The sequence below is a fragment of the Rattus rattus genome, chromosome X, assembly GCF_011064425.1.
Source record: "Rattus rattus isolate New Zealand chromosome X, Rrattus_CSIRO_v1, whole genome shotgun sequence".
NCBI lineage: Eukaryota > Metazoa > Chordata > Mammalia > Rodentia > Muridae > Rattus > Rattus rattus.
The window spans coordinates 90,667,612-90,682,876 of NC_046172.1; the positions used below are offsets into that span (position 1 = coordinate 90,667,612).

General features: G+C 36.9%; 1 protein-coding gene across 1 annotated transcript in view; it reads right to left on the reverse strand.

Annotated features, from left to right (window-relative positions):
- Positions 1-1,821: 1,821 nt before the first annotated feature.
- Positions 1,822-15,265, reverse strand: part of Il1rapl2 (interleukin 1 receptor accessory protein like 2) — a 118,240-nt gene continuing 104,796 nt past the window's right edge. The window contains exons 5-6 of the mRNA XM_032889454.1: positions 14,178-14,348; positions 1,822-2,859 (exon numbers count right to left, since the gene is read on the reverse strand). Coding sequence (XP_032745345.1) covers positions 2,162-2,859; positions 14,178-14,348 — 869 coding nt within the window. The 3' untranslated portion in view covers positions 1,822-2,161. The remainder of the gene's footprint in view (positions 2,860-14,177; positions 14,349-15,265) is intronic.

The window sequence follows — 15,265 nt, forward strand, 5'->3', positions numbered from 1 at the left end:
ACTATTAGTTTAAAAATATGACTGAACATTCTATTTGAATTCATCTAGATTTCTGTAAAAAATAAAATAGGAAAAAGTACAATTGTCCACTTAAAACATGTACCACTCAGGTCATGCAGATAATTAATTTAGTCATTGCACATAGCATTAAAGAACACCCAGAGTAAATACAACTTTATAACACTTGGAAAACACTTTAGAATTGATAGATTTTCATTTTGAAATACCTATAGTTTTTACCGAAGTTTCCATTCTTAGAGGGAAAAAAATACATCTATGAAATATCCACATATGGTGAACAGAACTTTTCAAAGGAGCAAGTGATGTCTCCCTGTGAAATAAACATGTATCACTGTGAAACTTCCACACTGATTTTCTCCAAAAATGGATTTTCTGAACAGATAAGATGTAGAAAAGCAACAGAGAAACAGGTAATTTCACAGCACTGATGGATCACAGGGAAGCGACTGTGGAAAGCAATTAGAGACAAATTGTCAAAGCATATTTTCTCATATTTGATAGCTACTTTTGGGTCTCACAATCACAAGAGGTAAACAAAGTCTTAACTTTTTACACTTTGTGTACATTGTCCTTCTTCATAATTGTACGAGGATTTTCTGTAAGAACCATTTGTACAATTTCTGAATCAACTTTGATAAGCAGTTAAGCAGTTGACCCCTCCCCCTCCCGGAGTATATGGGTGGGAGAGGGCACCAAATTAATTGTAAGTGACAAAAAGTCATGATCCACAATGAATCCTAGAGGAGGGATACATTCCTTACAGCCATCAGGAGATAGGTTATTCACGAAGATGTGCTGATACAGTGCAGTCCCAGTCTCTGTACGAAGATGGACAAGCATAGTCTATTAAACTTATTCTTCGAAGCACCAGGAATAGAGATACTTCTGCAGGAGCCTTGAACATATAGCAGAGCATATGCACTGTATGTACAGAATAGTCTATTTCACAACTACGTTGCGAATGAGAAAGTCTGCAGTCATTGCTCTACCACTAGTAAACTCAGACCACTTAGCTCTACATGTCTGAATAGAGTCGTTACTTCTCTTCAACTGCAGACAGTTGCAGTCAATATATATTTAAGTTCAACTTGCAATGAGGCCGAAAAACAAGTAGGAAAATGCCCACATTTTCACATAAATATTAGAGAAGATGGTAAGAGTGTTTGGGGGAAAATCACATCTAAATGTGAATGTCTAAGGAAACAATAAATTGTGCACTTTAAAATACATTGTTAAAGTTGCAAAATGTTTTTTTAATGATATAGAAAGTCATGAGGTTTAATAAAAATCATTTTTAAAGAGCTAGAGCTGTCTATTCATCTGATTAAGAAATGCATGTAGTTTCCCTACCTACCAGTTTGGCTAGAGTTGATGTGCTTGTCTATTAGAACTAAAAGCTGTTGTTACAAGCTGTTGCTTTAGTCTACAGGAGTTGTCCATTATGTTGAAGAAGATGCAAATGTTTCATTCATTTTCTCAACTGATCTTCCTGGACAGTCTTCCAGTTGGCTGCCTCAGTCTGCTTTGTTCTTGTACAATTCCCAGATGCTTTCAATTACTTTATAGAAGTTCTCTTTTCCCTTAAACCTTCATTCAGAATTTTCAAATTCAGTGAAATTTTCAAATTCTCTTTCTTTCTTTCTTTCTTTCTTTCTTTCTTTCTTTCTTTCTTTCTTTCTTTCTTTCTTTCTTTCTTTCTTTCCTTCCTTCCTTCCTTCCTTCCTTCCTTCCTTCCTTCTTTCTTTCTTTCTTTCTTTCTTTCTTTCTTTCTTTCTTTCTTTCTTTCTTTCTTCCTTTCTCTTTTATGAAAAATATTGTTTAAATTCCAAACTCCTAAATATGGGCAGATCATATGGTGCCATAAAACCTGCTTGAAAAAGACACAATTCAATTTTTTTCCAGGAAAAATCAAATCTGTACATTGTGACAAGGTGCCACACTACAAAAGCAAGACCTTTTATTCCCTTACTATTCTATAAAGGTAAATAAAATATTTAAGTACAAACATGGTTGTTGTGCCTTTTTCTTCACAGTTTCAGCACCTTAATGTTTTTAGGAGTAATTTATTCTCAGTGTAGCAGAGATTTCATATTCTCATATAGTTGTTCCGAGGAATTGAGGGTTTTGTTTTTTTTTTCTGCTACCAAATATCACTTGTGAAGCTAAGCTCTTTGGATGATAATGGTAGTAAGGGATTGTTCCTTGAAAGTTCCTCAGTCTCTTTTAAGGAATTATTCAGGGGTAGCTGTCCATTGAGTAGTGTTAGTGGCAAGTTACAGTAAGTGTGGTGGTTGCCTAAGGAGGGTACTGACAGGGTGTTGGCTGGCATCTCATGTTTGTATCCTCTGCAACAGTGCCTCATTTGCATTGAATCCGAATGGTGGAACTCAGGGAGATCAGCTTGTGATGGCACCATTGTGGCTGAGGTACTTGTCATGGCAATGGATGGTATAGGCTGAAGCTCTCCAAAAAGCCCCTGTTCTGCAGAGTCTAGAACATGGCAGTGGGATAGCATTTCTTTTTTCTTGATGGGCATTTCATACACTAAGTGCTTCCAAAACTTAGAATTTAACTTGCTGCTTTTGGGTCCCTTCCACTTGATCAGTGACAGAAGTTTGATGTTGTGCTTTAGTGATTCCACTTCCTGGCAATTCACCTTCCCTTTTAATTCTGTACACTCAATCAAAATCACTTTGATTTCTCCACTGACTAGCATGTTATGGAGTCTGCTTTCCAGCTCGAAAATACTCCATCCCCGTCTGAGAATATAGTCCGGAGTTAGCACGATAATAAGTCTTCTGCTTTGCTCAACACATCTTGTGAGATCTTCAATATATGCTATAAATCACAGAAAGAGAGAAGAGTAAAACAACGACAGTGTCTTTGAAGCATTAGGCTTGCATTCTAGACCCAGGCTTTAACTACAGTCCATTTTATTTTCTCTTTTTTATCGCATATTCTAAAAGCCCATTTCTGCAACAGTTAAGAAATTTTAAACAACTGGTTCAATCCTTTTCATAGCCTTATCATTACATACAGTGTACTGATGACACACACTTTTGCTTCTTTATAGTTTAGGTCTAGTTTAGCACTTTATGTTCATTTAATCACTTAACTCAAGGTAAACTTCTAGGCTTGTTAGTGAGTCCTCTTAAGTGAACAAGTCATCAACCACTTGATGAAAGGTGAATAGAAACCTTTCAATAGGTTTCTTTTTCTTTTGAGTTTGGTGTGTTTCTTCATTTCTGTGTTTTCTCTTTATAATTTTTAGCTAACAAATAATAATGGTGTACACAACCCATATTTCGACTGCTAAAATAAATGTTATGTGTGTATGCTACCAACATGAGCAATTGTGAGAGAGATGGTGGGTGGGCAATCTCTTTTAGAATTACAGTTATCTGATTTATCAGAATACCTTTTGTCTTTTGCAGCATTAGGTCTGTAATATTGTCCTTCAAACTAATAAACAGGTAAGTGACTTGTGTTTATGAAATGGGTAGGAACATTCTACTGCTTATGAATGAAAAATGAAGGTTGGAATTAGCATTGGGTCTAGAAGTGGTATACAATGTCTGGAAAAGAGAGAAAGAAGGTGAGATACTTAGAAATAAATTACTTTGTATTATAATTCTGAAAGTGAGGTGACTGTATTATGGCTTTCTTCATGATAGGGCGTGACTCAATTATCGGTAGGTTTCTTTGTCCCAAACATTAATTCTTTAGAAATCATACTTCCCTCAGTCTCATCTGCCATACAGTGAAGCCCATACACGTGTGTTAACAAATGGAGACTTGGACACAGGCGCTGCACCAGAAAGCTGTCTTTACTAGTCAGAGCTCGGGGCCTTGTCTAATGCACTAATGTTCTAGCAGAAGCAGTGCTTACAGAAGCATAGCAACAGTTGTCACCTTGAATCTGGCCCAGGTTACTGATTGCCTTTGAGCAGTCACATTTAGCACATAGCATGTGGACATCAAACAGCCTGGTACGAGCCATTTGAAAGAGAAACTTAGAACACAGATGCACAGTTTTCAGATGACCTTCTTTTTCCAGGATCATATTTTCACCAGTTAGCCGCAGGAAAGCTTTCAAAAGCAACCATGCGCAACATTTCTATGCAATCCACTAATAAACAACAGCAACAACAAAATAAACCTTCAAAAGAGATACACGGTATTGCTCATTTAACAATTTTTGATAATTATTCTTAAATGATTAATAATTATTTAATTATATTAATAAATCTATTTCGGTAGATCCTCATGCAGTAGGTACATTTGACAGTATGTTAGAGGATGAGGCTACTCATTAAGTTGGGGTGAACTCAATAATTTTCAGTGTTTTCTTTTATAGATTATCTATTCAGAGGGAAAAGTTGGCAGTGTAATCTCCAAAAGCACTGCCTAGGGTAGTGGGGAGGTTTGTCACTGAGAGATTTGGTGAAACAAAATGGAAGGAAAGGTGTAAAGTTTCACTAGACTGGGAAGATACTATCCCAATGTATGAACAGCTCTGACTCTTCATTTTCTTCCTTCCTTTCTGCTCCAAAAAGGAAAGAAGTTATGTAGGAAGCTTCATCATTAGAAGTTGGATCTGTAAGATACAGTAAAATAAACTATCATACATCTTTCCAAAGATTCCTTTCACCTTTCCTCCAAAACAAAAATAAAACAGAACAAATCCCATGCTCAGAATCATGGTAGTGGTGCAAAAAATACACGAGGATATACTTTTATATATTCATTGTGGATTTATATATTCAAGTGGATATATTCATTGTAATTTCATAGAAATGTTGGTTAAATTGTTTTCTAAGACTCAACTTTCACTCATAATCTTGTCTCAAGTGCAGCTCAGACTTTGAAATTTTGAAAAGTAGTGTACACACCTTTGCAGTAGTCACTGTATATACACTCCCAAGACCAATACTATTGTATTTTGATCAGGTCATATTCTAAGGATACCTATAGAAACATAGACTGGGAGGAGCTGGGGGTGAAGAGGGGAGGATAGTGATCAAATCTTACTGTGTGAATTTCTTAAGGAACCAGTTAAAAAGTCATTGTTTAGAGCAGGAAAAAAGATGCTTACAGACAATTGTTATGGTTGGGCCAGGTGATCTAAGAAGGGGGATAATGAACTCTGCAAAACTTCCTGTCATCTCAAGAGGAAACAGCAGTTACCAGAAAGAAGAGACAGCAGAAGCCATAAAGATAATTTCTGTGACTCCACTTGTGTGTCTCATAAAAGAGTCTTAAGTGCCCAGTTATTTTTTTAAGAAGTAAACTCTGTACCTACATATTTTTGTATAAAGATAAATTTCAAGTGGATCAGTGATTGATTTAATTGATGTATCATAGACTTCATCTTTGATGGTCTCTTTCTGGGATGGGGAAAGGAAGAGGGTAAAATATTTTTCCCATTAGTATACTTTGCCCAGTTCACATAACTATTACGTTTTCCCATTCTACAGCTAAGCAGAATGCATTTAGGGATTTAGGGGCATCTTAGAAATTTTTGCCCCCAGAAGAAATTTATTAGGACAGTTCTCACTCTGCTCAGCTGCACAGGGTGTGGGTGTTGAAGGGAACCTTGGAGAGAGGGAATGCTCCCAGTCTCCAGCATACTACATTGGCTCTGCTTATCCTGGCAAAGCCTACTGGAGAGTTGAGGCAAGCATCCAGATAATTCGGGCTGAAAACCTGCTGTGGAAGAAAAAAAAATGGAATTATCCTGGTTTGCCCTATATATACATTAATCATATGCACTGGAGTTAGACAGTACATCCAAATTTTCCCTGAGTAGAAAGAGCCCAAGTGTCCCAAAGAAAACACAAGCCATTTGCTTGGACCTTGAATTCTGTGTTCCATTTCACTTGGTGAAAAAGCAAGTGGAAGTTTTCAGATGTGAAGCCCACATTTCACTTCTTGGGATGGTGATCAGTGGCTGGGCAGCAACCTCAGTGTTTGAAAGCAGCTGGGGAGGTGCCGCTAAGAGCTGCCTGGCTCTGTGGGAAAGAAGGGGAGCCTGTGCTCTTGCTCTCTTAGTCTGGCTCACTCTGTGTTTTTCTCCCCCCTCCTCTCTCTTTCTCTCTCACCTCTTCCGATCACTTGCTCTGTCCAGTTCTTTCTTCTTCTTTTCTGCTTTGCCTAGCTTTTCCTTTCACCTCTGAGTTTTCCTTCTTTCTTTTATTTTTTTCACTACATTTTCATTCATTTCTTTCTTGCCCCTCCTCCTTCTTCCTCCTGGTTCCCTTCTTCCTTTTAGCCTTTCTATTTCTCCTTGGGAAAAACAAGAATCTAATGCTCTTGCAAAAGAATGTATATAATGGAGAAGAAACAAATGAGGCATGGTCCTAGTAATTTACATGTTAGTCTTTAACCAGGGAATCCTTGTTGGGGGCTCTAAGTATGAATCACCCCTCACCTCAGGGTGGTATATCTATATCTAATGACTGTGATTTAAAACTGGATCTTCGAAAACCTATGGCCTGTTTTTGGGTGGCCCCTGAACAAGAGTGACACTTTTACATTTTTGAAAGTGCCCTTTCACCAGTGGAAGCCCTTGGTCCCTGCTAAAAACTGAACCCCAGTAGAAGCGTGATTGTTCGGGGAGGGCGGTAATGGGGGAGGATAGGAGGGAACACCCATATAGAAGGGAGGGGAGGGTTGGTGGATGTTGCCTGAAACCTGGAAGGAATAACAATTGGTGTAAAAAAAATACCCAATTTAATAAAAGATGGGAAAAAAAAATTGCCCTTTTGGGATGATGAATAAGATGAACATGATGCAACGGGGAGCATATGTGATACACAAATCTTAAAATATTTACTAACTTGACCTTTATAGAGAAGATTTGCCACACCTGGATTATAGACCAGGCAGCGTGGTTAGGCTTGGAACAGTTCCAAAGAAACTAAGCAGAAACAGGTATCAAGCTATAATGTTACTGGTCCAACAGGTCCTCCAATAGGCAGTCAGGTTTGCATGCCCGGTAGGCAACAAGTTTGTGGGAGACATTTAAGCCCCTTCAGAAAATGTATTTCAAAAGTTTGTTACCAAAATGTGATAAATAAAAAAGACATTTTTCAAAAAAAAAATTCCGAAATCCTCAGGATATATATATATATATATATATATATATATATATATATATATATAACCTATTCATGACATTTATAATCAGGCAAAAAAAGCTTCGGTGGAGTTTTGATGAAGGAGCTTAAGTTAGGATAGGAAGAAAAATCTACATTAGATGTGCCAATGTCAAGAAACATATTCTTTTTTCTTACCCAGGGATTGGCTGTTTGCAACACATTATCAAAGACAATGCCATGTCACCAGACCCTCCTTTGGCTGTGTACATGCAGGTATACATCATTATTGGTGAATATCAATGAAAGTGACTTCCTAAAACCTTATGAAAAGTATGGGAAATTGGATTTAAAAATCCCTTTCAGGAGTTTTATGAAAGAAAACTAAAGTGTACTTATTTATAGAAGTAGTTTTTCTTTAGATTAAAGAGAAGTGATGGGAAAATCAATTATGTTTGTTTTAATAAAGCAAAGGGCATAAGGAAAGTGGAAACACAAATAAAATAGAAACAGAAAGAATAGCAGTCCTAATTAACTGCATCTAGAGGGCTATGTTTGGTTTTGAAGACTTCAGTATCCTTTGTACATCAAGGCTTTGTGTTGGCTACAGATTTAGAGAGACAATAAAACTCTATATTTACAGAGTCTTTGGTGGTCAGCTTTCTGGATACTGACCATATGATTTTGCAAACTGATTACTTAGGTATTTGTAAATTTGTTTGCATTTGTACTTGCAGTTGTATTGAGGTTATTATCTGAGTATATGGATTATTTTTTTAAGTTAAAATATCAAATATGTAGGGTGTGGGCATAGGATAATTTGGTACTCTGCCAGATTCAAAGGATAAGACTTGGATATATTTAAAGTCACAATTATGTACAACTATTACACAAAAAATGTATCATTAGACTGAGATGGGATGCATCAAATCATATAATACTCTATCAGTTTTTCATGAACTGATAAACATTAACAAGAGGATTTATTAAAATAGAGGTTAACACATTAAGTTAAAAATCTGTTTCCCATATAATGAAAACATACTTTTCACACCTATATACTTTTGATGGAAAATTTTTCAGACCCTTGGCATACCAAGAGGCTTCTAGTGAGGTAATTTTCATTACCATGTAATTGAAAATATTCTTTGGATTTTAGATAATTGTAAGAAGCACTACTGGAATTTTCATACAGGTTGACTGTACATTGACTGATGTGAAAGCTTTGTCACTTTGATTTCCCTTTGACAGAGGTAGGATTCTGTCCTTTATTGCTACAGAGACAGACTCTACCATTTTCCTTGAGACAGGCGCATGCATATGACACTCCATACACATGTGCTTCCGATGTGTGATACTATGTACCCTACAAAAACTTCCCCTTTCTCCACATTTCTCAAGTCCTTAGGTAGATAGCTGGGTTACAATTCTGCCGAAGAACGTTCATTCTTGATTGGCAAGTATAAGAATCGCATGAAGAATGATTTGTGGGTAAATAGGCATTTGACTTAGATTTACTGCAAGCTTCTGTGTTGGGGACACGTTGTTTTCTTACGTGTCTGAGTTTGCAGGCCTTATTTGTGGTAGTGAGTTCTTCACACATACTTTTGCATTCAACCATGGAAATGGGGTCTCCATCCTGTTGTCCTTCACCTTTTCACATTCAAAGACAGCAAAGAAAGACACAGTGGAACTTAACAGGGCTACAGAATGTCCACATTCTGTCTTCCTTCTCCATTATTCCCCAGCCCTAGAAATGTACATACGTAACATTGCCTTACTAACTATGGAACAAAGCTACTATTGATTATGGAGATTTTTACTATATTTCCCCAACTGTCAAGACTTTATCTGCTCATTTGATATAAAAGAAAAGCCTGTGCTTCTTTAAACTCCACATTTGCTGATAAATAGATTCTAACCTCTACTTCAAATGTTGATGAGAAAACTGGTCCATTTAACCTTAGCAAAATTTGAGATGGTTAGAATACAATTTCTGCTCTTGATTGTTTCTAGCATGAAGGAAATTGTCAAGACACCTAATTTTATTCCAGGGAGTAAATTTCAAACAATGTTTTAAGTTTCATTGGTTGTACATGTCACCTCTGCCTCACACTTTTTAGGTCACAGACATTAGATTGCCTGGAAAGGGATTTTATTACTCCCCAAAGACAACTTACTTGAATTGTGTCCAATCTGTTCAGCGATTCTAGGGACCATTGGCAATGACTACTTACAGGGCCGTGTACAAAAATATTTTTGCATGCCTCACTTCAGAAGTCACTAGGGATCACCTGACAGCTGATGGATTCTCTAGTCATTTGTTATTTCATTGTCAGAACTATCACACAACTAGTCCTAATCATTAGGAGACTGAAGATTAGAAAAGGTTACCACATATATGAATAAGAGAAACATTTCCTGTGAAATTCGTGAAAGAGTGCTAGGATTCTTGAGTAAGAGATCATCATAGGAACTTGGACATGAAAACAAGTAAAAAATATTGACAATTGAGGTCGAATTTAGAGATATAATTTCAAGGGGCATGGTTGGTTAGTCATATGCATAATAATATTTTCTGCCACTAGTGTCTTTCTCTGCCATAATCATACACAAATAATTCATGTAGAGATCTTCCAAAATTGTTCTATAAATAAAAGGGGAGAAACTGTGATAATGCCTGTGAAGAATTTTCTTTCTTCTTTAAGTTGCCACTCACACAATTACACTTTTGTTCAAAGCTACTGCTAGAATCAGCTTGAGCCATAATTCTTAATAAATATTGCACATACACTTTTAAGGAACTCACTTTCCTTCTTTTAAAGGTAACTAGGGACTATAGGATAGATTCTTCTGTTTCATTTCTTTGTCTTAGAATGCTCTTCTCCCTTTCCAACCAAATGACCTCGGACTGATTCCATAACTTTTTATACTTTTATGCTTTATAATATGTGCAGAAACTCTGAGATAAGATGGGTCCGAGAGGCTAAAATGGTACTCATCCAAAAATGTCCTCAATTTCAAGATCTCAATTGCACAGCTGGGTTCTGTTGGTCACATGTCAGCTTCAGCGCACATCTGTTCATTCCTCAAGGATCCACTAGGCCCCATGAACACAATGTGCTCTGTGTAGGGTACTTTACAGCACAAAGCTCAGCAGCTGCAAGGGTGAGAAAATCTCGACTTCTCTAGTTTGTGTCTCTAGGCAGTTTGAGTAGGGTGTTTTCTATCTGGCTTTCTTTTGGTTGCTTGTCACTTCTGACATACAGATGCTTGTTGGCAACAAAGTTGCTTTCACTGCTCTCGGGACAGATGTTTCTAGTCTGGGAAGAAATAGACCAAACTTACTGGAAAGTACAAATTCTTGCCACATTTAGGCACCTAACCTGAGAAAACATAAAGAAGATCTTGGCCACTGGTTTAAGAATGGAAACATAGTTATTGCCAGGAAAGTAATGTCCCAAATCTGTAGACCTGGTCTCGCATTTAGGGAAAAATGTTTGTTTCAAATATTCTCATCCCTACGGTTCATAGCAGGCACACAACAACCATTTTCCAATAGGTATGTGGTAAAAGAAGATAGACAACACCAACTCACTATCTTTGTTTCTGAGATGTCTGAGAACTCTTAGTGGGGGAAAGGGGAGAGAAGGGGAGGGAGAGAGAGCAAGAGAGACTAAGACTGAGATTCATGCACTTCTAAAATTCTGGACACGGGAAATATCTTGAGTTGATGGGCTTGAGTGGGGTACTATTTGTAAAGGCAGAACAATGGCTGAAAATTCATGGAAGGGAGCAACATTTAAACTCGTTTGATTCCTAGGGAGTTATCATAGATTAAGAAGGACCTTATGAAGTTTGCATTTATAGTCCTCAAAGGTCTTGTTGCTACTTTTGGAGGAAGGAATAGTCTTAGGTCAATATGCATTAAATGAGATGTGAGGGACAAAAACAGCTTACAATATTGTAGCTAGGTTCCCCCCCCCCAGGAATGTGTCTCTATTTATATAGCATAACCTGTTAAATCTGTACCAATGGCTGCAAATTCAGACCACAGAAGCTTCTTTAATAACATGCATACACCAAGTCCAAAATGGTCTACTCTGTCATTCATGTGTAAATCAAGTATATTATTCATATACTTCATCGACTTCCTGAATGCGTGCTAAAAATGCCAAGGAAAAACTCGTTAATCGTGACATGGTGACTGCTCAGCTAGCACCAAAATGTTGATGGAAAAGAAAAAATTGTCAAAGAGCCTTTTAAAGAACTTCTGCAGGTTATACTCACAAATCGGAATTCAGAGAACATGAATTCCCTAGTTCAGGAAGGAAGGATTAAAAGCAAACACCCTCCAGCGGTTGCATCTAAAAATTGTATAGTTTTTCAAATGGCTGGCTATGGAAAAAAGTCCTCTGTACCATCTACCCTGTAGCACCACCCTGGGTCAAGTCTCTAGTCATTCTGATGATTGTGAAATCTCAAAAAATATGAAAATTATATTCTATGGATTATCCAATCTCTACTGCATTTGATGTGTAATCCTCTTGATAGAACAGAAGTTGTGAGGGCTGTAATCATGGCTGACCCATCCATCGTAGTCCTGAGGCATTACAGACTTTTATAAGTGCTAATAGCACTCATGTCCTAGATGGAACACCTGAATACATTCAGGTTTGTAACAGATTAAGAACAAGAGCAACATATGTTTTAGACAAATTGTTTAGTAGACTAATAGTCAAGAGGTCGAAAGCATGTCTTGTCCTGAGGACCAATCTGGGAGTAGTTGGGTAAGGGGGGAAGAATATGATCAAAATACATTTTCCAAAAATTTCAAATAATTAATAAACTTTTTGAAAAACAGAAAAATCAATAAGCAAAGTCCTCATTCATTTTCTTTTCCTTTTCTTCTCTTCACCTAACACTGCTGAAACAAAATCAACAGTTATGAGGCACCACCAGATCACTTTAAATCTTATTATCTCAAAAATTACAATATAATTACAAAGATAAATGTAACACTATACTATCCATGGGACTTATAATGATATTGGTAAGATAAAAATAAACGGAAAGCTCCCTAAAGTTAAAAGACAAAATTATATCATTGTATAGGCCTAATAGGTAAAAAGTACATATCCACCATAAACTGAGGGCTGGAGAGATTAATACAGTAAGTGATATGAAAAATATCCAAGAGTCTACAAAGGCATGTAAGGGAAACGTCAACAACAGCAGTTCAGGAACACACATCATGCATATCATAGGCATAACTTGGCTATAGTGGAGGTTTGAGTAGAGGTAATGGTAGGCAGCAAATAAAATGGTTTGGGGAAGAAAAACATGGGCAAGCAGCAATTACAAACAGGTTTAGGGAAGGCTTGTGCATTTTACATTTTATCCTAAAGGAGGTAGTGAAAAATCAAAGCTTGTCGAACAGTGTTTTGGTACTTTTGGGGATGTTCACATGCTAATGGATTATGTGGAACAGTCAAAGTATAAATGAAATACGAGATACAGTTACTATGGTTGGATACTACACTTGGTGTCTAAGCTATGATAGTTGAAGTGAGAATGAAAAAGACACAAGGGACATGATTTGGGAGAAAGACATTAAGGCATAAAAATGAGTCTGAGGCATCAGGATATTCCTTACTTTATCATTTGATTGCTGTAGAATTGCATTTCAAGTCATGAAATCACAAAACAAATGACTAGAGATACCATGGGAAGAATGAGTTTGGACACATTTTAACTGAGGAAAGGAAATGGGCTTGTGTGTATTTTTTCTTTTGATTATTCAATGTACATTAAATGTACATACTAATAAATGTACTCAAAGACACATACATATGATCTGCAAGGAAAAAAAAAGAAAGAATCAAAACACAGTTGGTTCCCGCGCTTGTCTCTCCTAGCTTAATGACCACAGTGAACTGATGGTGACTTGAATAAATATTACTGAGGAACAGCATGACAGCATGGTCTAGTGGAGTGAGATTTATCCTCTATTTCTAGCTCTGTTTCTGACAGCCGTGTGATGTCAGGCTTCTCTGAGTCTTTGTTTCCTCATCTGGAAGATAAGTACATAAACATTCGCTCTGTCTGTCTGTCTATCTCTCTCTCTCTCTCTCTCACACACACAGAAGCACACACACAAATATAAATTTGAAATGTGATAACGTGAAATTATCTTAAATGCCATCAAGTCTAAAGATAAACATTTTTATTTTGTAAATATCATATTTTATAAATTAGCATTTTAAGAATTTTAACAGACACATATCCAAATATGTTATAGTCCCTTGATTTTTCCTCAATAATATTTTTAAAAGCTCTTTGAGGGCAAGGATAATCTCTTAGGCATCAGTCTCCTTATATTTTACCATGTAAGTGTTCTGAACAAAGTGCATGTTTTTTAACAAGAACAAAGCATTCATTTTTTACTCGAAACTGGATTTACTCTGCAAGCTCAAGGGTAGCTTTCAAGATGTAGCATTACTGAAAAGTAGCATTCAAACCTACAGTGTCTGGCACATCTTATAATTTATTTAAATACTAAATACATACAGAAAACACTGCTCCCAATGGCATTATAGACCTTTAAACGTGGATTTTTCCATAAGTCTGTGAATGAGTGACAAGGCAGAGTGAATAAGAAGGATGAAAGGCAAAGATTCAAAGTTATTAGTGACATTTATTGTAGTTATAAGTAGAGACACAATGACGAGAGTCCAGTTTTGGAACTGCAGTACACCAGAGTTGCTTTTGCCAACTTTTACAATTTGTTTTTAAGTGAAGTGTCATTATTATCTCAGAAACCAAAGCAATGAAATAAATACCACACTTATGGTATAAGTTCTATAAACAGTCTTGAATTGTAAAACTTGAGATGCTCTAAATTCACAACATACACAAGGAACAATTTGAATTTGAAATAAAAATTCCATCTACTGTGAAAAACAATTTTCTAAAATGTTGGCATTGTGGCATGCTTGCTTCCATAGAAGTTGCTGAAAGAAATGGAATGTTTTAAAGACAAAATGCAAAGTTACTTACTTCCACTTGGAATCAGATCCCTTTCTGGGATGAAGAGTTTATATCCATAGTGTTTTTCTAGCACATCTGGCAGTATTTCAAGAGCAAACTGCTCTTCCTCAGTATTGTCACAGTCCAAAGTATCTTGATCCACTTTTGTGTAAGAGAGATATGCATCATATTCCTTGTTGTCTTAAAGAGACAGAAAAGTATTAGAGGCCTCCCTTTAAATGAGACATCTGTGATAACTAACGAGCAGAAATAAGTGTTGTAATTGGTGAATAACTTTAATAGTTGGAAAAATAATCTGTGCGTCATAGGTAATGTTGTCAATTTAAACACAAATATTTCATATGGCATGAACTAAAACTGTTAGGAAGTGGGCTCCATACAGTCAGGACAGAATAAAACACAGATTTATTATTCGTGCCTTTTGGTGAGGCTCTGCCTTTGTGATATTCAGTGATGTCTGTAACTGATTATCTCAGTGTGTTTGAATGCAGGACTGAATAAGCCAAAGTCATGGATGTGAAGCCTCCATGTGCCTCATGTGCCAGTTGGTTTGGCTGTGCCACTTAGTCACAGACCCTACCTCGTTTGCACAAATATGCGCACGAGTTCCAAAAGGGGCCGGGCCCTAAACTGTGGAAGATTGAAGTAATCCAGCTTCACTCCTAGAGACTGGACTTAGCATATGCCATACTTCCAGTTGGTTAGTGTCGTCATCTTCATATACAAAAAGCAGTTCATTACCAAATAGCAGAAACGGCAGCTGAGCTTTATACAAACGCATAGCCCATTATTCCTGTTCAGCCAAGTAATTTGACACAAGTTCCCAAAGGATCCTTTGTTTCAAAAGATCCCTCCTTCCAATATGGCCACATCAGCCTGTCTCTTCACATGTTTAGTCATGGAGTTAACTGTACTTTTTAAGCTTATTTTTCTCCTCTTTTGCTATATTGGCTCAGAGCCAGACTACAGTACAAATGCGTATGTGTGCATGCGTTTTCATACAAAATGTTAATGACCACTGCTATCTATTTTGTTAGTCCTCATATATTTTAGTGGGAACCTGTCAGAAAAGTTGCTGTATGCTCAAAATTCCTTTA